The 24,384-nt window shown below is 46.8% G+C and overlaps 1 protein-coding gene and 1 non-coding gene across 8 annotated transcripts in view; both read left to right on the forward strand.

Annotated features, from left to right (window-relative positions):
- The window catches only part of CSNK2A2 (casein kinase 2 alpha 2), a 35,969-nt gene extending 14,527 nt beyond the window's left edge, over positions 1-21,442 (forward strand). For 3 of the 7 annotated variants that reach the window (XM_059667906.1, XM_059667908.1, XM_059667911.1), the window contains 8 exons: positions 4,774-4,833; positions 10,152-10,235; positions 11,260-11,370; positions 11,824-11,925; positions 12,446-12,546; positions 13,331-13,479; positions 15,382-15,475; positions 21,012-21,442. In XM_059667906.1, the coding sequence (XP_059523889.1) occupies positions 4,774-4,833; positions 10,152-10,235; positions 11,260-11,370; positions 11,824-11,925; positions 12,446-12,546; positions 13,331-13,479; positions 15,382-15,458 (684 nt within the window). In that variant the 3' untranslated portion in view covers positions 15,459-15,475; positions 21,012-21,442. The remainder of the gene's footprint in view (positions 1-4,773; positions 4,834-10,151; positions 10,236-11,259; positions 11,371-11,823; positions 11,926-12,445; positions 12,547-13,330; positions 13,480-15,381; positions 15,476-21,011) is intronic. The other 4 variants (XM_059667907.1, XM_059667910.1, XM_059667912.1 and 1 more) reach the window with 2 other exon arrangements.
- On the forward strand, positions 8,365-8,510 carry LOC132217673 (small nucleolar RNA SNORA57). The gene has a single exon (XR_009448951.1). It is a non-coding gene; the product is annotated as a small nucleolar RNA SNORA57 (small nucleolar RNA).
- Positions 21,443-24,384: the final 2,942 nt, after the last annotated feature.

The raw sequence follows: 24,384 nt of genomic DNA on the forward strand, positions 1-24,384 counted from the left end.
AAAAAGATACTCATTTTCCCTCTCCTGGACTGAGCGCCCAGCCCCCCAGTTCACCAGCAGGAAGCGCTAAAGCCCCAGCTTTTGCCTTGGTGCGGGGGAGAGGGGGTGCAGCAGTCCCTACCCCTGGGTCCATTCAGGTCCGGGTGCTCCCAGACACCTCGGGGGCTCCTGGGCATCTGTGCCAGGCAGCCTCATACAGTTCTTATATTAATTTAGACTATGATGTGTTCTTCGAAAGCAGAGTATTAAGCCGGTTTTTCATGAATTTGTTTTTAGTGTTTTTCAAACACCGCAACCTTAACTCATGTCAAGGTTTGGGGGCCAGGCAGGCTGGACATGGTAGAGCACAATATGAAAACCAATATGAGAAGAGAAAGTTTTTTAAAAATCAAAAGCGGTGTTGATTTTAGGGGCATTTAGAGATTTTTCGGTGATTACAACTCTGCCAGTGAATAAAAGGCTTGTGGTTTTGTTGGGATGGAAGTTAGGGACATCAAATCAGCAGTTGAAATATGCTGTCTGGAGTGATGCTTTTGGGTGAAAATAAAAGAGCCTTACCCTCGCACTTAATTTTTCTTAGGTAATCACTCTACAGCGGCTCTAAAGTTAATCAGTGAACAATAAGCACTTATAAAACAACAAGCAAGTTTTATATACAGTGTTGCATTCCTCGTATGTAACAAGTTTCCTTATGACTCCAATAGTGAACTCTAAAAAGTGGGGTATACATTTTTTTCATTAATTTGCTATGAGTGACCCCGGTTTATCAAGGTGTGTGTGTGTGTGTGTGTGTTTCTGAAGAAATAAACAGGCTTTCATGAAGCCAAACATCTTTCTAATGCAAACATTTCAAAGCCAATCTTCATGGAGCTTCATATTAAAATCCCTTAGTTTTAAATGCCTCTGCTTCCTAATGAGTTCTTACCAGCTGTCCAGCCACATGTAAAATTTCACTTCAGCATTTGTGTGTCTGAATTGCCAGCTGGGTTTGACAACTGGCAGAAGGTCAGTGTTTACTTCCCTAGAGAAACCTGACTTCTTACAAAGGGGATGTTTGGATGGCATACATTGTCTAGGAGCTTTTTCAAAAAGGATCATGGGATTTTAATGTTTTTAGGGGCTTGCGTATCTGAAAACATCTTTATTTTATCCTCCCAACTAACATATTTTCCACAGTATGGAATTCTAGGTTGTAATTAATAATTTCCTCAGCCTTTTGAAGAGATTGTTCTGCTCTTCCCACTGAAGCCATTGTGGTTTCATCGTCTGTGATTGTCTCTTGTTTTTCTCTGGAAGCCTGCAGGGTCTCCCTTCCTGCCCAGGCTCTGAGGCTGCCCCGTGACATGCTTTTATATGGGTCGCTTTCATCCTTCGTTCTGGATACGAACTGGGCGTTTTCAATCTAGAAACTCGTGTCCTTCTGTTTCAGAAAAGTGTTTTTCATGTTCTTTGATTTTCTCCCTTCTTTGTTCTCACTTTCTCAAACTCATTCGGATGTTGGACTTCCTATCGTAGAGCTGTTTTGTTCTCCGGACCTTTTAAAATCGTATCCTGTTCTTTCATGTTTTATGTAATATCTTCTATTTTCTCACTGAGAAAATGTGTCTTTCCCCCCCATTATGTTTTCTTCATGCCTTTTTTCTCTTTTTCAAATTCTTTTTTCTGGCGAGTTTCTATGCTCAAACATGTATCTGAAATGTCATGGAGTTTTTGTGTGTGTGTGTGTGTGTGTGTGTGTGTTTAATATGTGTTTATTGATTTTAGAAAGAGGGGAAGCAAAAGGGAGAGACAGAAACATGAGTGTAGAGAGAAACATCAACCTTGATCAGCTGCCCCCTGCTGGGGATGGAGCCCACAACCCGGGCATGTGCCCTGACCAGGAATTGAACTGGTGACCTCTTGGTTCATGGGTCAGTGCTCAGCCGTTGAGCCACGCCGCCGGGCTCTCTCTTTCCTGCAGTCTGTAAACCCCAAGCACTATTTTCGCTACATTTCATGGTGATGGAACTCGCTTCTGTATCATTTTCCAAGCAGAAATGCAAAGTCCCATCTTGTGGATTTGGGTTTTTCTCTCCAAACTTTCCTTTGAGCATTTGTAGACGGGCTGAGAATTGGAAAGAGTAGCGCAGTCAGTGCCCTTATGTTACTCGTCTAGATTTACCAGTTACTGTTTTGTCACATTTGCAGTTATTTCTCTCCACCCTCCCCCACACACGCACACCTCCCCTCTTTATCTGTCTTTTTGCTGGAGTCATCTTAAAGTCAGTTGCAGACATTGCATTGCTTCACTCCTCAGTATGCTAGCCCTGGCTGGAGGATATTTTCCTACATGACCACAGTGCACGTAAGAAGTTTAATATTTATGCAGTCATGGCACCTAATAGACAGCACAGAGTCCATACTAAAAGGTGTCCCAGCGATTACTGTCCTGGGAATGTCCTTTTCAGCTGTGTGGTTGTGAACATATGATCCAGAACCCACTTTTAAAAAAAATATTTTATTATCGATTCCTAACTTGATTGCACTGTGTCCAGAGAACCTGATCCATATAATGTTTATTATTTGGAATCTTTTGATGATTGATGCTTGTGACTTTAGTACATGGTCAGTTTTTATATCAAGCTTGGTAATTTAGTTCAGATCTTTTAGGGCCTTGTTAATTTTTCCCCTTGATATTTCATTTTATGGTAGAGGTACTGTTTTGGTCGATTTCTCCTGGAAATCATCAGGTGTAACACTTCATGTGTGTCAAAGTGATAATAAAAGATACATGGTAATACTTAGAATGTGTTAGGCCTAAGCACTATATTCAGCTGGTGTTTTTTGTACTATACAAAATTGATATTGGATGGAGTAGTTGGAATGCTGTCTTGGCAGACCAAGGACATTCATTTACACAGATGTGTGATATAGATACCACATGATACCACCTTCCACAGATAACACCCAGCTAGTAAAATAGCCCATATTCATTTCTGGAAATAATCTATCCCAGGCCTCTGAGGGGTAGTAAATGCTGTTTTCCCTTTTATGGCCTATTTATTGACTTGAGGTTCAACTTGGCATCATCTCTGGGAGTGATCTCCTTAACTCTCACAGGAGAAGCTGACCTGACATGCAAAGAGATGGTATCTTCGCCTGGTTTTGTACATACAGGTTGGGGTGCGCTGGGGAGAACAAAAAACTTGAGTGTTGGGCTGCTACACAGTTGAATCTCCTGAGAAATGGTGCAGAGGTGTTTGTGCCCTTGTGCCTGAGTGCAGCTGGGGCCCAACCGGGCCAGCCTCCAGTGGGCACCACCGGTATGTGTACTGTAACGTATGGTTCCATTCTCTGTGGTGCCTGAGCTGGCTGCTGCCTGGGGTTGATGAAATCAGATAGCCTTACTAGGCTGGAGGGAGAGTCACTCTGATTTAAAAGGGGACATTTGAAAAAGAAGTCCTGGTGTTCTTAGAAGTTGTTAAGTCTGATTTTTAGCAAATCAAACAAAAATTGTTTTGAACAGGTAATGTATTTGCCTATATCTAAAATATGAACTGGTATGCAGGAAAAATCTGCTTCATTCCCCTGTGCCTCAGTGTCCATCTTTCCCCACGGCCCATATATATGAAACCACTTTTTATTAATCTCATCATTCTTACAGATATAAGCAAGTGTGAATATGTAGTTTTATTCCCCCCCCCCCTTTATTACACAGACACTGTTCTCTGTTCCTGAAGAGCTTCTCTCTTTATTGCTTGAGTCTTCCAATAAAGGAGAAACAAAACATCCTATATAATTAAGAGCTAATATGCTAATTAGACCAAACAGCCAGACCTGGACGAAGCTGGGGGAGGACCAGCCGAGGCTGTGAGGGCCGAGCCCCTTTCATGAATTTTGTGCATTGGGCCTCTAGTATTTCATAACGGTGTGCTGTTAATTTCATTGGAAGTGCTGCTTGGCCTGATGGGGAATGAGATCTACTTGGAATTGGTGATCAAAAGTAATAATAGAGTTTTGACAAGGGTTCGTGTTTGAATGAACCTGATTCATAAAAACTACTCTGCCTTTTAGAAATTGAAAAATTACAAAAACCTCCCAGTGGGTGGGTCTTTGGATTATCAATCGTGAAAATGTTCATTTGTGAATCGGTTGTTTAACATTTACTCCACCTCTCCTTTTTTCTTTTCCCTAAAATATTGATTTAGTTAGTTCTCATCAATATTGCCTATGAAGTGTTCTCTTCCGAGCCTGGTATTGGTTTGGGAGGAGAGGAGGGTATCGATTTTTTAAGTCTCACCATTTCCAAATGCTGTTGGGTTTCCTCGTGTTTCTTTCGTGAACAGGCTGTCTTGCCACTGTTTTCCCACATGGGCTGATGCAGTTTTTCAGGGTCTCCTGTCCACAGAACTGCGTCTACACTCAGCGGTCGCCAACCAGTGGTCTGCGGACCGCTGGTGGTCCGTGAGGTCCGAAAGGTTGTTGACAACTGCGGCTTCATCTCCAAGACAGTGCGATTGTGGGGGTTGAAGTCAGGGAGCATTAAACATGTTTTTAAAGGATCCAGGTTGGAATAAATGGTTTTCTTCCCTGGAATTCCTTTCTTCTTTCTTTGGAAGGCTGAAGTATTAGACCCTCTGTAGTCTGTGTCCCCATTTGTTGCAGGTCAGGGAGTAAAAAGTTCTGGGATTCTTGAGTGACTCATGCTTAAAGTTGACAGAGAATAATGACCAACATTTGGATGACAAGATGTAATGACACTAACGTAACTTTGTTTTCTGAAATCTGTTTCAGCAACTTTACCAGATCCTGACAGACTTTGATATCCGGTTTTATATGTATGAACTACTTAAAGTAAGTGGCATCCGTGGACAGTGAATTCTGTTCAGGCTTATTCATTAAGGGGGGAGTTTTTGAGAGAACAGAGAACAAGCAGGATGTTTCTTGATACCCAGAGTACTTGGAGGTTTTGTTTGTTTGTTGTTTTGGGGTGTGTTTTTTTACTTGAGGCCTCCATCATGGGATCTTTAGAAAGTTTCTAGTGGAACTGACAGAGATGGCCAAGTCCAGGGGCATCATAGCGGAGATTAGAGCCTCCGTCTTCAGAGCTGTTATTGCCCCTGGGTTTCCTTTCGCTGCTTAATCAATATTTACTATTGATTTTACTGCATAAGAAATCACCCAAACTTAGCGACTTTTTACAGATAGTTTATTATTTCTCATAATTCTGTGGGTTGGCTGGGTGAGTCTTTTGGTCTGGGAAAACTTAACTGGGCCAGTTGGTCAAGATGGTCTAGGGTGGTCCAGGATGGCCTCGTTCACGTCTGGATGGCAGCTGGAGTAGCTGAGGCCTCGTCCCCCAGGAGGCTAGTCTGGGCCCTTCTCCTGCAGGTCTAGCAGCGAGAATGTAAGTGTCATGTACGCACTCTTCTGTGTCATGTTTCTGATTGTTGACCAGAACAAGTCACGTGGCTAAGCCTAGACTCAAAGGGTGGGAAGTGGATCCCACCTCTCGGGCGGAGCATTGAGGTCACATTGTGGAGGGGCGTGCATACCCGGATAGCAGGCATTCCTGGCCATCTCTTTCTTGCCGTCTCTTATAATCCCCTTCTTAGATGAGACAACCCAGCCTCTAGCCCTGGCTAGTTAACCTTGACATGCAGGGAGAGTGATGGCTGGACCTTCTAGGAGACTTACTAATCCCAAGACTGAGATTTTCAAGCGTTACTGATTGATGGAGAAATGATCTCTTGTGGTTTGTCTAGGTAAACATTTAGGTAAAGAACGCTAAAAAGGTATAGGAAATGGAGTGGACCGATGTTTCCTAAGTTTTTTAGTGTCACGGAGCACTAAGAATCTAATGAAAACAGTGAAATCACTCCAAAAGTGCCTGTGTAAGTTTTAGGAGAGGTGAGGATCTCAAATCAAGAACTTCTGAAAGAACATAGAAGTGACGGAGGTGTTGGCGTTATTGAAAAATGCCAAGATGGAGTTTTGATGGAATTGGGAATCATTGCTTGAACAAAATACCAAGAGTTTGAGGTAGGCCAGCACCCCAAAGGTAAGGTTGAAACCTGGCACAGTGGCCCATAGACCAGGTAAGACATCCAGTGACGCAGGTCTTCACAGCTGCTCACCCGGGCGGCGCCCGGTGTCGTGTCCTCTCCGTTTTCCAGAGGCAGCAGCGAGGTGGTGGGGCGTACTTTCTGCTGATGGGGCATGGAACCCCAGATGAAATTGGGAAAACGTCCTTCGTGCTTAGTGGTCAGAAACGACCAGATTTTAAAACTGAAAGAATTCCCCCAAGGAATTTAAAAGCATGCCAGTAGCTCCACCGGGAGTCTGACTAGTAAACTTGGCAAAAGAATTAATCCCCTTTGTGAATTTCCTTACATCGGGCGAATCTCACATCCCAGGTGTGCGTCCTAATTCATCTGGGCAAAGACTAGGCAAGATAACAGAACCAGCACTCACTAGATGTTCTCTCTGGGAGAGGCGGGACAGGGATGGAGAAGAAGCAACATTTTTTTTTTAATATATTTTATTGATTTTTACAGAGAGGAAGAGAGAGAGATAGAGAGTTAGAAACATCGATGAGAGAGAAACATCGATCAGCTGCCTCCTGCACATCTACTGGGGATGTGCCCGCAACCCAGGTACATGCCCTTGACCGGAATCGAACCTGGGACCTTTCAGTCTGCAGGCCGACGCTCTATCCACTGAGCCAAACCGGTTTCGGCAAGAAGCAACATTTAAACGTTGAAAATGTAGAAACAGGTTGAAGGCTGCCATGATTGCTCGTGACTCACGAGTTGCGCAGAGTCGGGTCTGGTTCAGATTCGGGGAGGTCTGTCCTCAGGACCCCGGTCTGTCTCAGGGCACGGCCACGGGAGTCTTGCTACAGCTTTGCTTTAAAACAGAACAAAAGAGAAAATCAAATTGAAGTAGAACCTACATAAACGAAGTGACTAAATCTTAAGTGTACAGTTTTTTTGGATTTTACCTAAGTGAAACCTTTACCCAAATCTACACAGAGCTTTGCTATCCAGCATAGTAGCTTCGGCCTCAGGTAGGCATTTAAATTAAGTGAACTTCTTAGCTTTGTTATTCACATTCCACATACCCAGTGGCCTGGTGTGGCTGTGGCTACCGTATTGGACAGTGCGGAGATGGAGGGTTTCTTCATCGCAGGAAGTTCTGTTGGACGGGGCCGGTGGGGAATGGTATGAAAACCCATAAAGGCTCTCTTGTCCCCCTTCTATTCAGTGTCCCCTTCGCTGAAGATTGTAGTCTGACCTCTACCACTATAGTTTAGTTTTTATTTTTATTTTTAGTTATTTTTCAAGAGAGAGAGGAGGGGGGGTTAAAATCAATTTTTGTTGTTCCACCTATTTATGCATTCATTGATTGATTCTTGTGTGCCCTGTCCGGGGACGGAGCCCACAACCTTGCTGTATTGGGATGATGCTTTAACCAAGTGAGCTACCTTTCCAGGGCAATCACCACCGTTTAGTTTTGCCTGTTTCTGACCTTCATATAAAAAGCATGGGACACTGTAGCCTCTTTTGTGTCTAGGGAAAGGAAAATGGTTTATACCTGGAATGCTGGTGCTAGGGATCATTCTGGCTTCTGGCCTCCCTCCCACACAAGGATGCCTGGTACAGTGCCCTTGCTAGCCTAGGCCAGTGGTTCTCAGTCAGGTCCGCTTCGTACCCAGGTCATTTGGCAGTCTGGAACTGTCTTTGGTTTTCACAGTTGGAGGGGTGCCATTGTAACCTGGTATGTAGTGGGGATTCTGCCTGACATCCTACAGTGTGCGGGGCAGCTCCCCACAATGAAGAATTGTCTGGTCCAAAATGTCAGCAGTACCAAGGTTGAGAAACCCTCATCTTGTCCCATGGAAAACGCCAAGAGCCCTCAGTGCCAAGCACAGAGTAGGCACCCTGAGATGCGGGGTTGCTGTCACTGTCACTCACGGAGGATATTATGGGACTCAGGCAGGCTTCAGGTGCTTTTTAAGACAAGCTAAAGGGCCTACTATTGAAATTCGTGAAAATAGTTATATTGTGTAGAATAGGGAGGTTCAGGAGCAAAAACTTTTTTTTTTTTAGTTGCTTAAACATTTGTATTTTTATTGAATTTTTAAAAAATTTCTGCCCAGTTACGACAAATAGGAAACCGCATTTACAATTCACAAATTGGCATGAAAAATAACACACATCCCATCACCCATCAGGAATGACACCAGGCCTTTCCATTTTCCCGTCATAAGAGTCCATCACGCAAGTGTCAGATGTGAGCACTGTCATTTTTGTCTTGGAAGGGGAAGAACATTAATCTTGGCAGCACTTTTTTTTTCTTTTTTTAATTTAAAACAAAAACAACCCTCCTCCTCTTGGCGGGCCTGGGAGTGGCCCCAGTCTCCGTAATATATGGAGGCAGCGGGTAGGGGCTCCTGCCCCCGTGGCAGCATGTCTCCGGTGCCAATGGTTTCCAGTCCGCCGGTTCTATCCTCAAGCGCCGGGACACGGGGAAACTAACTAAATAAATAAAACAAGAACAGCCCAAATAAAAAATGGATGAAAGATTTGAGTCAACGTTTGTCCAAAGAAGATAAAGGCTGACAAGCACAAGGAAAGATGTTCAACTTGATCACTCATGAGGGTGATACAAATCAAAACTGCAGTGAGACACCACTGCAGACCTACTAGAACGGCCATAACCACAAAGGTGGACACGGACAAGTGTGGGAAGGATGTGGAGGAACTGGAACCCTCACGCGTTGCTGATGGGGATGTGATGGAAAATGGTGCAGCTACTTTGGAAAACAACCGGGGCAGATTTGTTGGAAGGTTAATGTAAAACCTACATGCCGTCCAGCACTTCACCTTTAGGAATCCACCCAGGAGAAACGAAAGCTTGTGTCACCTCAAAGACTTGTACATGAACTTAAGCAGCGAATTCTTAAGAGCCAAAAAGTGGGAACCACCCAACTGTCCACCAGCTGGTACAGTCACACAGTGGAATACTGCTCAGCCAGAAGAAAAGCAATATGGGTGAATCTCAGAAACATCTGAGTGAATGAAGATGGAGTACTGTTTATTGTATTGTTCTATGAATGTCTAAAGGGCAGATAGATCATAGCAACAGATAGCAGATTAGTGCTTGGGAACAGAGCATGGGAGGAGGAGTAGAGGGCAGAGGGGCGTGGCGATTGAGTGAAGGCAAGCTTGAGAGGAATGGAAAGGGAGAGAGAAACATCAATGAGAGAATCATTGATCAGCTGCCTCCTGCACACTCCCACTGGGGATCATGCCCACAACCTGGGCATGTACCCTGACGGGGAATCAAACCATGACCTTCTGATTCATAGGTTGACTCTCAACCACTGAGCCACACCTGCTGGGCTATAATCATAATTCTTAAAGACCAACTGGCTCAGGGATTGCTTTTAAGGGTAATATTAATATTAGAAGGTGTGTTAACCTAGAAAACCCCCATAAGACACTTACCTAAAAAACAAGCCACGCTGGAAAATATATTTGGGTGTCGTGCTTCATGTCCACGTGGACTCTTGCGTGTCATTGAACCTCTATGAGAGGTGACTCCGGTGAGGTTCCCAGGTCTGATTTTAAACACATAAAATCAGAACAGATTAATGTCTGATTTCTAAACCCAGGTGGCTAGCTGCAAGTAGGAGAGGAGTTTGTATGTTTGTTTGTTAATCCTCACCCATTGATTTTTAGTGTGGTGGGGAAAGGGGGAGAGAGAGAGAGAGAGAGAGAGAGAGAGAGAGAGAGAGAGAGAGAGAGAAAGAGAAAGAAACATGGAACCTGCAATCCAGGCACATGCAGGAATTGAACCTTTGACCCTTCAATGCACAGGTTGATACTCTTACCACTGAGTCAGACTGGCCAGGGCTCATTTCCCCCATTTTAAGAAACTGCCATCAAAGCCTTGACGTCGCCTCCTTAGCCCTCTCCCAGCTGCCAGCGTGGTTTGCAGAGAGCAAGGGCTGCCTCCTGAGGCCTGTGTCTTCTCTTTTGTTACAGACAGTAAGCTGCCCCTGGGGAGACTACCCAAGTCAAGCTGTCAAGCAAATGCGAATATGATTGCCGTGTGGGGGTGGTAGAGGGTTTGCTTACCTTTCTCTGTGCTTTCTTACCTAATAGGCTCTGGATTACTGCCACAGCAAGGGAATCATGCACAGGGATGTGAAACCTCACAATGTCATGATAGATCACCAACAGAAAAAGGTACCGTACCAGCCAGGCAGCCGCCAGCCTTCCATTGGAAGGTGTAGACCAACCCCTGGCCAGGACTTCGGTGGTTTCTGGAGACCCATGCTATTGGCAGACTGGTGATGCTGTTATTTCCCAGTCTCCCGGTGCGGGTTCCTACTCGCATACGTGTAGTACACAAGGAACGTAGCCGAGCCTGACGGTACTCACTTGTTTATTGTCGTCATGGTTTTTCTAGGGAGACTCAAAGAAAGAAACTGCTGCTGATGGTTTCTGCTGCTTAACGAACCCTCAGACCAGTCTGCCTGGCCTTAGAAATATAATCGATCCCTCTTAGTTTCAATGCCCAATGCTGGTCGTCCCTGATTGTTGAATAAATGAATCACCTAGTAGATAATGAGAGGCTAGAGCAATGCCTCAATCCTGGAATGGGGCGTGTACCCCCACCCTTGCTGTTACAACTACAGCTTATAATGAAAGCTGTTGATGGGGGATGTGCTACACATACAGGTTGTATGGAGCCAGAGAGAGGCTTAAGCTCTATTGATCTCAAGAGAATAAGCCAGGATAATTTAAATATTAAAAAAGAAAAAGCAAATACGATTCTGAGTGCCATGTTCAGAAATGACCTCATATGCAGTTACTGAAAGTACAGTGTTTTTTTTTTTAGTTTTTTAAAAAAATATATTTTATTGATTTTTTACAGAGAGGAAGGGAGAGATATAGAGAGTTAGAAACATCGATGAGAGAGAAACATCGATCAGCTGCCTCCGGCACATCGCCTACTGGGGATGTGCCCGCAACCCAGGTACATGCCCTTGACCGGAATCGAACCTGGGACCTTTCAGTCCACAGGCCGACGCTCTATCCACTGAGCCAAACCGGTTTTGGCCTGAAAGTACAGTTTTTTTGCCAGTGCACTTGCTGACATTTTTTCATACGGCCAAATAATTACCATTTCCTGTGGTGTGGCCCTGTTCTCAGGCACAGGCACCTAGAAACGCTCCTTTCACATGTTGTATTTCTGTCGTGTTCGTAGCTGCGACTGATAGACTGGGGTCTGGCAGAGTTCTACCATCCTGCTCAGGAGTACAATGTCCGCGTGGCCTCCAGGTACTTCAAGGGACCAGAGCTCCTTGTGGACTACCAGGTAAAGTGGTTAGCGGAGCGCCGCTGGGCTCTTTTTGTGTTTCCTTAAGGGCTTTTCCTTTTTCCTGTTTTGTTTTGTTTTTGTGTTGTTGTTGTTTAAAATATATTTTGATTGATTTCAGAGAGGAAGGAGAGGGAGAGAGAGATAGAAACATCAATGATGACAGTCATTGATTGGCTGCCTCCTGCAAGTCTCCTATTGGGGATTGAGCCTGCAACCCAGGCATGTGCCTTGACGGAATCAAACCGTGACCTCCTGTTTCATAGGTCAATGCTCAACCACTGAGCCACCCGGCCGGGCTTCTTGGTTTTTATTGAGTCAGTTTGGATACATTCAAAGCCTGGTCTTTGTTCCATCCCAGAATGATCATTGCTGATTTTCTGCAGCTACCTCTTTTTTTTGGCTCAGGAAAATGGAGCACCTGTGACTGACTGCTTGTCCTTATTTCCTCAGATGTATGATTATAGCTTGGACATGTGGAGTTTGGGCTGTATGTTAGCGAGCATGATCTTTCGAAAGGAACCCTTCTTCCACGGACAGGACAACTATGACCAGGTGAGTGACACCATCTGGCTCATATCCATTTGGGGGCAGATGCCAAGAAAGTGGCATCCCTTGATAGGGTGCTGTCCTTGAGCCACTGGTTCTCTCTCAGTGTCCTCATACACGCTTTTCTTCAGGGTGAAGGATTTCACAAAATTTGCCTGAGGTTACCAGGTCTCCAAAGATAGATGACGCTTATCTTATGCCCAACTTCAAAGTGAGCCTGTGCAGTCAGGCACCTCCTTACCTAATAAAACTAGATTCTAGTCACTAAATTTGATGTCCCCAGAATCGTCAGCTTCTAGATGATTCCTGTAGTAAGTTGCCTTATCCTTTCAAAGGCATGTTGGAAATCTGCATTCATGCGTGTTCGTGTCCTTGGGTCTGCTGCCCGTCTGCCCGGGCTTGGGTCTGTACCTGGTCCCTGGGGAAGTCGTGGGTGGGAAGTCTGTCTGGTTCCCTGTCACAGCGTCCTCACGGGCGTGCAGGGAGTTCTGTGTGCGGTGATTTGGTCAGTTTGTTTGTGTTTCAGCTTGTTCGCATTGCCAAGGTCCTGGGGACAGATGAGCTGTATGGGTACCTGAAGAAGTATCACATAGACCTAGACCCGCACTTCAACGATATCCTGGGACAGTAAGTAAGAGGGAGAGGAGGGGAGGGGTGTTAACTCACCCCCTGCAGGATGGGAAAGGTTGGCGAAATCACTGTCCAAAGCTCTTCCCCTTTCTAATTGTATCAAAATCAAGTACCCCGCCCCCCCACCCCCCATGCATTTCTTAACTTATTTTGAGATATTTGGGCATTGTTTACATGTGTCTTCTAATAGTTTTACTTTTCTAAGAGTTAGCCTGCTTATCAATAGAAAATTATAATGTTACAGAAAAAGAGTTTTCTGGCTTAACATATGCTTATTTTAATGGAAAAATCTTAGAAATTTGTGATTCTTTGAATAAGAAACCATTTCTTTTGTTCTCTGTAATGGATTATTTATAAGGTAATTTTAAAGCCTATTTTCAGATAGAGTTGAAAATGTGTTGAAATTTTTCAAATAATATTTTATGAAACCCATGTTTCTAAGGCCAGCAGCTCTAAATATGATGACTGAGTAATAACAATTTTTCAGTCACCTCTGTGCCTTGCCCAGAATTAACTAAAGCCATCTAAATCTTTTACATCCGAATTAGATGTAAACGTCTTAATTAGTTCATCAGTCATGGAGCACTGTTTTGTTTGAGGATCAGACAGATGTTAGCAAGTGCACTGGCTGGGATCATAGCTGTAGGGGTGGGGCAGGTAGCCAGAATGAGATTTAAGGAGCTTGTAACGAGTGCCGCACTCTCTGTTGGTTTTGGCCCCACTACATAAGGATCTTGTTGAACTTCGTTTCAGAACGCTAATGCTCCCCTTTTCTTCACAGACATTCACGGAAACGCTGGGAAAACTTTATACATAGCGAGAACAGACACCTCGTCAGCCCCGAGGCCCTAGATCTTCTGGACAAACTTCTGCGATACGACCATCAGCAGAGACTGACTGCCAAAGAGGCCATGGAGCACCCGTACTTCTGTGAGTCTCCAGGCGCTTTGCAGAGGCCCCTTTTTTAAAGGAAAAGTTCTTGCACCCTTTATCTTTGAGGCTGGTCAAGGGAATTCTGGGTATTTGAATTAATGCCGTTGGAATTTGGCCTCATCAGTTCTAGACCATTGAGACAACTTGGCAGGTCTGCTTCTTGATCCCAGAGGTATTCGTAGCTCCCTCGAGTCTGGTCTGTTAGACCAGCGGTCTCCAACTGGTGGTCCGCAAGGTCCAAAAGGTTGGCAACCGCTGTGTTAGACCCTTCCCAGTGGCTGAGTTGGTAGATCACAAGTTTTCAAATATATACTTCTTTCTTGGAAACTAATCAAAGATACCACACACACCCCCAGCACACACAGAAGAACAAGTAATTAGTTGAAAGTAATATAACTGTTAGTATATTTTAAAGGAAATAAGTTAAATAAGTAAAAAGAATTTGCAGAAAGGAAAGCAGGTATGAAAAGACGTCACTAAAATTCTATCTGAATTATTAAGAGGCTGTGTATAAATTCCATTTATGTGGTTGCTTGGTGTTCTGCATGCGTGCAGTTCTCTGCACTGATAAGGCAGGTCTCACACTTCATTCTCAGCAGTGTGGGGTGGTTTAGGCCAGTCAGAGGAGACAGAATAAGGGAGGTTAAACTACCTGTCACAATTCACTATGTGAGTCGACCAACACTTTCAGCCTATCTGTTGCTTGACTAATTGCCATCTTTCCTTCTTTTTCCCCTCTGCAACTAACTGAAACTTCCCTGAAGTTGACATCGCTCTTTGGTCTTGGAACCTATTGGCCCATAAGCATTAGAAGATAGCAAATGTTTTTTTTTAAATATATTTTATTGGTTTTTTACAGAGAGGAAGGGAGAGATATAGAGAGTCAGAAACATCGATGAGAGAGAAACATCGATCAGCTGCCTCCTGCACATCTCCTACTGGGGATATGCCCGCAACCCAGGTACATGCCCTTGACCGGAATCGAACCTGGGACCTTTCAGTCCGCAGGCCGACGCTCTATCCACTGAGCCAAACCGGTTTCGGCAGGAAGATAGCAAATTTGAAAGGTCTCACCCTTCAGTGGTCCAGGGCACAGAAATCTATTTCTACCCTTTGAGTTGATGGAATTCAGAGCACTGATGTTTACAATATGTAATTCATGATCTGTCTACTTTTCTGAATACTCATGCTTCTATTTAAAAAAATTTTTTTAGCTACTATTGCTTAAAATGGTTAGGTCATCTAAATGTGTGTGTGTGTGTGTGTGTATTATTTTTAAATTTTTTTAAAATATATTTTTATTGATTTCAGAGAGGAAGGGAGAGGGAGAGAGAGATAGAAACATCAATGATGAGAGAGAATCATTGGTTGGCTGCCTCCCGCACACCCCACACTGGGGATCCAGCCTGCAACCCGGGCATGTGCCCTGACTGGGAATCGAACGGTGACTTCCTGGTTCATAGGTCGACATGAACCACGGAGCCATACCAACTGGGCAAAATGGTTAGGTCTTCTAATGGCTCTTTTTATTCACCCTTTTCTCTGAAGTGCCTATTATTGTGCATGCATTGAAGAAATTGGGGGTTGGGTATGATACTAGTATTCAAGGAAAATAGCACATAAGAAAGTGAGTAGAAATTTGAGCAGTGGGAGATGAGTGTCTATGTCACTCTTTGTGAGTCTGAGTCATTGAACTTGACTCTGAGGACGTATGAGTGCTCACCCTGATCGTTTTTCAGTACCTGGTTCCTCTATAACCATATGCTGCCATGTCCCCCGCCCTCCTGGTCCTGCCTTTCCCGGCAGCGTGTCCTCTCTGGCTCACTGTGGAAGGCGGGGCTCGGTGTGATGGTCCCTCCCTCCCGCCCAGCCTTGCTGACCTGGCCCTTTGCCTTGCAGACCCCGTGGTGAAGGAGCAGTCCCAGCCCTGTGCGGACAACGCTGTACTTTCCAGTGGTCTCACGGCAGCCCGATGAAGACTGGAAAGCGACGGGTAATGCGGCATTGATGCTTGCCAATAAAACCAACCAACACAACACAAACCTTGAAGGAAAACTCCAGTGTGATACAAAGAAATTCTAGTCATTCCTTCTAAACGCAAAGAAGAGTAAAGGCCTAAAAGTCTGTCAAAAAGAAAGAAACTCCCCAGTCCTAGTCTCCAGGGCGCTGACGCTCCGGCAGCGAGCGGGACGCTGCCCCTAGTTCAGGATCTGAGGGGCCTCTCCCTGTGGAATGCACGGGAGACGGGAGACTCGGAGTCGTACACTCACCTGTGTTTCACAGGAGACCGCCCGCTCTGAATATCTGACTTCCTGTCTATTCCACTGTGGTCTGGGTTTCCTCGGGTGAGATTCAGGCTCAAGTTTTAGCCACACGTCAGCAGTCTGTACTGACACACCAGCCTCACTTACGAACAGGAGATATTAAAACAGCGACAGTATTTTTTTTTAACTCTTTTACAAATTCATGTTTTATGTATTTTTTTATGACATGAGCTCTCTAGGAAATGTACCTCAGCCCTGCAGTTTCCTCTAAGCCTATTAATTTGGGAGCAAACTGCAGTCACTCTCATGAATTCCCTTGGGTGTCAGCAGACGTCACTGTAAACCCTGTGATGCCACGAACAGGTCCATCTTCTCTTCAGAAGTTAGATGCTAAGTGCATGACTTGGAGCTCACTGTAACCTTTGTTGATTTGCCTAACCATAAAATCTTGTTGCTATTTTTTTTTTGTGTAGCTTTTCTTTTTCTTTCTTTCTTTTTTTTTTTTTTTTGCAGCCTTGTAAGGAAGCCTCACCATTTCCCAGCACATCCCTGTGTGTGCACCTATTTTAACGCATCTCTGGAACAAAGACGTTTTGTTCACAACCATAACTAAAGCTGGGAGGTCGGTCTTTAGACAGGTCAGGGGGGAGAGGGAGGAAAAAGGTTCTATGAGAATTTATTCAGGAATGACCTATTGGGCGAAGAAAAAAAAATATATCCCCATCCCACCCCCTTTTTGCCTCTTTTATCCCCATGAGAAGTAATTCCCCGCTGTAATCAGGGTACTCTGCATTTCTAAGCTCTGATGGGTAATTCGTGAATGTGATGGCAATGACAAGTCCCTCTCGCCTGCAGGTACGTGGGCGGGGCCACCCACAGCCCAGGCGGGGAGAGTCTTGGGGGAGGAAGTGGAGTTCCCAGAATGAGTAGCAAAGCCTGGGATCCATGTGCCAGCCTTCACGTTAGCAAAGGAAGCTAGATTTTGTTTTAAAAAGTAAAAATAGTGCTGATTTCATTTGGGGGACTTGACATTAACTTGATTTGCAAGCAGTCCCCGCCCCCCAGCTGCAGAGCCGCGCCACAGCTATGGGGACTCGCACAGCTAGGCTGGAGCTCAAGGAGTCTGCCACCACGTCACATTAGGGTTTCTTTATTAACTATTTAATAATGCCATACGTTTTTATAAGGGTAGATTGTTTGTTTGAAAGCATCTGTTTACATTCCATATTCCAATAAAATCATATTGGTATTGGTAGCAGGTCCTATCTCTAAATGTAGATTTCTATTTTTGTCATTTGGTTGGTGGGAACTTGAAATACAAATAAAACTCTTATTTATAGAGTTGAGCTTACAGATTAAAAAATAAGATCCCAAATCCAGGAAATGAATTCCGCTAAGGTTCTCCTACATATACTACCTGCCTGCATTGCACAGTCTGTGTATTAATGTCTGCATTTGTTCTGTCTGGAAATGAAAGACAAGGCACGAGGTCTTGGCTGAACCTAGATCACCGTGTCAGGCAGGAAAACTCTGGGATTGTCAGAAGCCTTCTCACGTGCCCTCTGAGGCAACACGGAGCTGTTTATTATCAGGGAGATGTGCCACTGTGTGTCTTTCCCGCCCCGCCCCGCCCCTTCGTCCCCACGCCCTCCTCCCACACCTCTGAGTTGCCTGTCTGGACCAGGCCGGGAGCCGAGAGGAGGGCTTGGTGAGGTAGTGACCAGCGGGGCCCCAGAGGCAGGACGGCATCTGGAGCAGAGCCGGCGGGTCCCTTGTTCTCTCTCCTTTGCTCGTGACTCGGTCGGTGCAGACGCTCTCCGGCCTGCCCTGGCTCTGCAGCCGCTGCCTGGACAGGAGCAGCGCTTCCTTTATGCACAGTTTCCTTGGCTCCCACCTGTCCTGTACCTGTCTTCATGCCTTAGACATGCGGCAGAACGGAGTTTAAAACGCCCACTCCTTTCTCGCCTGGCCTCGACCAGCTTTCTGGCTGCTGTCACTGTAGGTTGTTTTATTCCCTAAACAAGTGAGTCCAGTCCAGACCTTTTCTCTTAACCTATGCCCAAACCATGGTGTGTCCACATGGACCTGGCTCCGCTGGTATTTGAGAGCATGTCCCCGGGTTAGGAGGTGGTCTTAGAGAGTTCTGAGAAAGAGGGGTGAGTGTGTGTGCGTGTGTGTGTGTGAGAGAGAGTGTCTAATATTTAGACTAAGCTATGGTAGATCTACCCACCCCCTATCCTTTTCAGTTAGCTATATTTCTTAATTCATCTCAGTAATTTTCATTTGATATTTTGTTTGCTTCATTACCTTATAACAGGTTAAAAGTGCCTATGATAAGGACTTATTATTTCCTAAAGAAAAGCAAAAAAAGTGGGGAACAGGGTAGTGTTACAGTGTCATCTCAGGTACTGCCTGTGTTTAAGAACATAGACGTGGTGCGGTGAGGAAAATGGCTCCTGTGCCGTGTCCAGGCGGGTATCACAGTCTGGCCCCCGCGAGCATGGCTGCAGGGGTTCCTCCAGCTGAGGCGGCCGCAGGGAGGGCAGAACTGCCGCTCGATCTTTTCACCTGTGGTTTACTTGCAGTTCACTCTCCCCTGGGTCATGTCAGCTGGCCTGCTCCTGTCCCCTCCCGTCCCCGTGGCAGGGGGCTGGGCGGGAGCAGCCGTCACAGGTATAGTGCAGACCAAGCATTCGTGCGCCTTCTCACAGTGAGGCGCGGGCTGAGGCCAGTTCTGTGGGCACTTAACCGGCACTCACTCGCTGGGTCTCCTGACAGACCCTCCAGCACGTCGGTACTCACAAGGCTCAAAGCAGATGTTTTCCCTTGCAAAGAGGAAGGTGCTCAGACGGATTTATTAGCGGAGGCGGCAGAGCTGGGGATCCTTGGGGCTGGGAGAGGCCGGGCCAGCCGGCTGTTAAAGGAGAAGCTGAACCAGTAACAGTCGAAAGAGGGAATGTGACTTCCGAGGGGAGAGGACCTGGGGGCACAAAGGTCATGTTCTGGGTGCGCCCTGTGGCGGGCACTCCCCCTGGATTGGTGCCAGTGGGATCACAAGGTGCTCTCCAGGCAGATGCTGAGTCCCCGCGAGCTGGCGGCGGGGGCTCAGCCTGGGTCTACTCAGGGAAAGGACAGCTTCTCCCAGGTGCTGCGTGGCTGAGGATGGGAGCAAAATTACTTTGGGACACAAGCAACAACTGGAGGAGTTTTTGTATATGCACTGAAGTGGATCTAAGAGCCCAGTTAATATTTCCTTTAATGCCAGGTCAGAGGAAATGGTTTGTTTAGAAACCTGCATTACGGCATGAGCACCCACGGGGAAAGCAAACTCCCCTCCTGCCACTGAACAGGAGTGGGTAACAACCTGGCGAAGTCACGGAGATAGAAACCTTTTTGAAAGCAAAAGCAGGGTCCACGTGAGCACACAGGAAGCCAAAGTTTGTCAGCGAGCTGAACTCTAAGACGGGACCGGGGAGGGGAGGTGGGGGAACACCAGCTGAGAAAAGCAGCGATGGCATGTGCTTCTGAGCTACATGGATGTGTTGATGAACACGGCCCCACGCAGGCCGTGAGGTGAGGCGATGGGGCTGTGCAGGTGGGCGGACTTTTGTGTGGAGACTCAACAATGTGCTACAAATGTGATACTTAATTCCTGAACTACATGTATTGAGGATTGTTTTTAAAAAAACCAACTTTCATTGACTCAATAAATTAACCGTTTTTTCACTTGCTGGCTTTTCGTGCTGTGAATGGTGACTGAGAGGTGGGGACAGAAACTTGGCACCCCGTGCAAAGCTTGGGTAAATCAAGACCCCTGGAGCCGACTTGCCTTCCGTTTGCCAAAAAGCAGCGCCGCCTGGCTGCGATCCTTACAGATGACCACGTCAGACACAGTGGTGGCCCCCTCAGTACAGCACTGGATGCTGATGCACAATTTCTGTGCTGCTGCCCTTAGCGGGAAGAAAAACGCCCTGGGAAATCCTGTTTTGCCTAAATAAAGATGTTGGTCACCCGCCTTCCCCAGAGGGCCACAAGCCCCTGCTCTACGGACCTTAAGCTTGTGTTTCCTGTCTGGGGGGAGAGGAGGGTCACCCTGGAACTGCAGGGATGTATGTGGTGGTTGCAGTAATCCGCTCGGTGTGAAGACAGCGGGAGGCGTGTCGGCGAGGGGACCTATTGCTGGTTCTTGGTTCTTGCTTCTGAACTGCACCCCTCAGACACCTGCTTCTTGGGGCTGGCCTATTTTCTCCCACAACTTGAGCCTTGGTGGCAGTGCTCTGCGTTTAGAACGTCTCCCCACCCCGTTCCTTGCAGCCCTCGCGGGCATGTGCTGCTGTTTGGCAGATGGTGGCGTCTTTAATTAATGTTCTTTTTCTTCTTGGCTGGTCCCTCTGTGGAGTTGGATGCTTGGAAATCAGTTTCTGAAGCGCTGAAAGGCAAACTCATTTCTTAGCCGTACGCACCACGTGGCCTCTCAAATACTGAGCAGTAGAGCTCTTTACCCCAAGAGTTCACGGACCGATGTTCCTGTGACCGCCGCCCAGGTGCGCAGTCCTTCCCCTCGGGGCTGAGGTACCACCGTTCTGAGACTCAGAATTCTGCTGGCATCTCGCCTCCCACCCCACTGCGCTGGACATGGGCGGAGGAACAGTGTTCAGGCCACGCTTTCAGGGGAGAGGAAATACAGGGCAGGCAAAAGCAGGCTTGCAGTTGTGAGCACACTGCCATTGTGCCATTCTTTTGAGTTGAAACTTGTAATAATCGTAACCTGCACGTCTTTTTCCATACGAATAGCTGTAAACCTACTTTGCTCACCCCTGCATGAGCCAGTTCCCCTTTTTAGTGGACTTGGCCCTTTCTCTGTCATACAGAGAAATACAGTCGTGTAACTCTTAGTCCCACGCTGTCTTCAGTGACGTGGATCAGATCTGATGGGGCTCCAGAGGTGGCCTGTGCAACTGGACCTGAGAGGAGAGGAAGAGACTTGGTCACCCCCGTGGTGTCCAGAACTTCCCCCTTGCTCTCGCACAAGGCCGTGCCAAGGCTGCCTCTTGATGGTGATCAGAAGAGCAAGTTTGGAAAGGGTACCACTCCAAACCCGATTTCATGGTCCCCCTAGGTTTTCCGCAAAGGGGCACAGGAAAGGCAGGCTTGCACACACTTCCCGGCCCCCTCCAGGAGGAAGCCACGGACAGGGAAGGCCTGTCCTCACTCCCGGTCAGATTGATTAATGCGTCTTTCCCCTCCTCCCATCTCTTTCCCCAGGTCTGTTGCGGTTCCTCTCACTTTTCCATAAGCAGAACAAGAACCAAATCAAACGTCTTAACGTGTGTAGAGAGATCACGTGCCGTGAGCAGACACAAACGGTGGCGGGTTTGGCGAGCACGAACTAGACCAACTGAAGGGCAGCCCACCACCGTATATCAAACCTCACTTCCGAATGTAAAAGGTTCCCACGCCTTTGGCTTCCGGTTGACTTCCTCCTGACCCAGAAAGCATGGGAAATGTGAAGGGTATGCAAAATGGTTGTTGGTTACTGTTGCTCCCCCGCGCCCCTGGACGGGTCCCGTGGCTGCCTGGTTTCCAGCAGACCACAGACTCCGCAGCGGGGGCGCGGGGGCTTGTATGGCATGATGGGCAGTTACATATTATAATTTTAAAAGTATATATTATTGAATAAAAGGTTTTAAAAGAAATGTATGGAGAGTTTTCAGTAGGGAAGGGGCCATTCACGGAGACCCATGGCCAGACGGCTGAGTGACACAGAAGAGCATCGGTGGCAGGCTCTGGCCAGAGGACAGAGGGGGAGTCCCAGAGGTGGAGAGGCAGGAGCTCAGGATGCTCTCTACAGAGACGGGAAGTCGAGGAGGGGTGCTGAGCTCCCCCTGGGAAAGCGGCAGCGGATTCAAGGAGACTTGAGAGCCCAGAAAGCCAGGCTTTGCCTCCAACACGCATTTGGCCTCCCTCGACTGGTCCTTGCAAAGCAAGGACCGTGATGTAGGCGTTGCACTTCCGGTGAAGTCAGGAAGGTGCCTTAGCCCCTTGGCGTTCCCTTTGCTCCTGTCTCCGTATTTATCCCACCTCCCAATCCTGTTCCCTCTCCCCAAGCCCCCTTCTAAAATAGCATCTTACCTTGGAGGATGGAGGCCGCTGTCCTGAGGCAGGGCAGGGCCCGGACTCTCAGGTCCCCATCCCCGGGCTGTTTCTGGTCGCATCAATAGGATGGCGTGGAAGCACTGGCTGTATTTATCCAGGGAACAAACTCAACCCGTTTTACAAACAAGCCTTCCCTGGCTCCCTCAGTCCTCCCCTCCTAGGACAGCTGTGTCACCGCCTGGTGTCTGGCGGTGGCCTGTGTCCTCCCACTGCCTATAGAGAGCAGAAGCGACAGGCAGACCCCAACGCCCAGGCGGCTGGATGCCCCCACCCTGTTCACAAAGGCCACGTGGTCCACACAACATCCTCTCTCCGGACTTTGCTGCTTGCCCGGAACAGGTGACTGACAATCCAGGTGTGGACACTCACAGTTCTTGAAGCAATTATGGGGGGGAAGCAAAGAGGCCCCTGGCCAGCTTCTGTCGTATCCAAGCAGTTCCTTGGGTGTGGGAGCTCAAGACCATGCGTTCCCTTGGACACCAGCGAGTGAGGCCCGCAGGCCCATCGACCGCGGACTGTGAGGCCCACAGGGCACCGAATGGATGAACTTAACGCTTTCCAGCTCCAACACCGGCCTGGGGCCTCAAGCGGTCTCTCTCACGAGGCCCTTCTGGACTTACAGTTCTGCAAATTTCGGTTGGTCTCCCAGGTCTCCGGGACAGCATCTCAAGATCTCCTTGCCATGAGCGTGTCCCTGGAACTCCTGTGGACGTGGTGCTTCGTGTGCGCATGTCTCTACATAGCATGTCACCGCCGTGCTGACCGCGGGGTTGCAGGGTTGCTGCCGGGAGGAAGGGTCTCTTCGGAGCGGGTACACGGTCGTTGGCTTGGGAGTTCTTTAGATGCCACGCAGAACTTGAACTCTAGCTTCGTCCTCCAATTTCCCTTCTCGGTGTGAACATCTTGTTTTCCAGAAACTTCTCAACCAAGAGAATCTTGGTTTTTTGTGGATGTGCTCGATGGGAGAGTGGCTGTAGAAAGAAGGGGAAAGAGGAGGGTTTTTTGATTGGTTTTTTTTTTTGTGGTTTTGACCTTGAAAAAAAGGGACAAGGAACCTGCTAACTCAAGAGCAGTCTACTGTCCATCCATGATGTGCTCAGAAATTCAGAACATCAAGTCACGTCCTTCAGTCGTCCTGCTTGTGTCTGGGTTGTTTAGTACTGAATTTTCTCGATTATCAAAGTAATACATGCTCATGGTAAAAACGTCATGTTACAGCAAAGTACCTAACGAAAGCCTCTCCCCACCCACAGGCACCGGCATACAGAAACGTGGTAACCACGGTGAAGTTTGGCATGTACCTTCCAGTTTGTTTCCTCTGCATTTACTAACATTTCAAAACGACAGCGACTTTTATTTTTACAGAAACGTAATCAGACTCTACATTCTTTTTCTGCAACTTACGTTTTTACTTAATTGTGAATTCCTACTGCGAGCACATGTAGACCTACCTCACCCCTTTTCGTGCCCACACAGTTTCCCGTTATGTGATGTACCACAGCGGAAGCCATTGCTTACTGATAGAGTCTTATCAGTACTATTACCAGTCAGCATTGCTGTGATGAACACATTTGCACATACATTTTTTTTACACAGTATGTATGTTTGTGAGATAAACTCTTAGAAAACTTGAACTCCTGTGCCATATATATATATATATATATATATATATATTTTTTTTTTTTTTAAAGAAAGGGCATTGTTATGATTCAGAGAAAGTTGTCTTCCAGCCCTTCTCTCACTGGTGTGGGTTGAAACCGTGATGCCTTTAGTGGTGGGATCTTGTGGGGTGCTGTCAGATTTGGGGCATGGCGCCCAGGGCCTAAGACTTCCCAGGGGCCCACAGAAATGTTTTCCACCCGGAAAAAAAAACAGTGTTGGCTCTAACATAAGAAAGTTGCAAGATAAAAATAAACGTGATTAAATGTCTTTCCAGTCCTGTGAACTTCATTAATGGTTAGATTGAGTATTTGCTTAAAAAGGTATTTTTCTCATGATAATTAGTGAAGAGTCAGACAATCACAAAATCAAATAATTTGAAAAGCAAATTCTCAAGATCGTTTCAAGGTTACAGAAAAGGGTTATCTTGAATATAGAAAATGGCTGCCTTTGCGTTTGAAATGCTGCGGAGAGGCCTTCAAAAGTAAGCATGCGGAGGGCCGACCAACTTGTTCAAACACCCCTGGCCTTTGGGGGCTGAGCGGTGGAATGGGTGAGCAACCCTTTGCGGAATTCTCCACAAACTGTGAAAATAATGTGCATTTCAAACTCATTGTGCTAAGAAGCCAGACTCAAAAGTCTGTCTACTGAATGATCCCGTCTATGTTACGTTCTAGAAAAGGCAGAACAGTAGGGATAGAGAACAGACCCGTGGTCACCAGGGGTGCAGGGGCGTTGGAGGAGGGGAAAGGGTCTGGTTACGAAGGGATAGCATGGGAGAATTTGGGGGGTGATGGAGCTGTTCCGCATCCTGCACATGGCA

Source organism: Myotis daubentonii, chromosome 15, assembly GCF_963259705.1.
Source record: "Myotis daubentonii chromosome 15, mMyoDau2.1, whole genome shotgun sequence".
Classification (NCBI taxonomy): Eukaryota; Metazoa; Chordata; class Mammalia; order Chiroptera; family Vespertilionidae; genus Myotis; species Myotis daubentonii.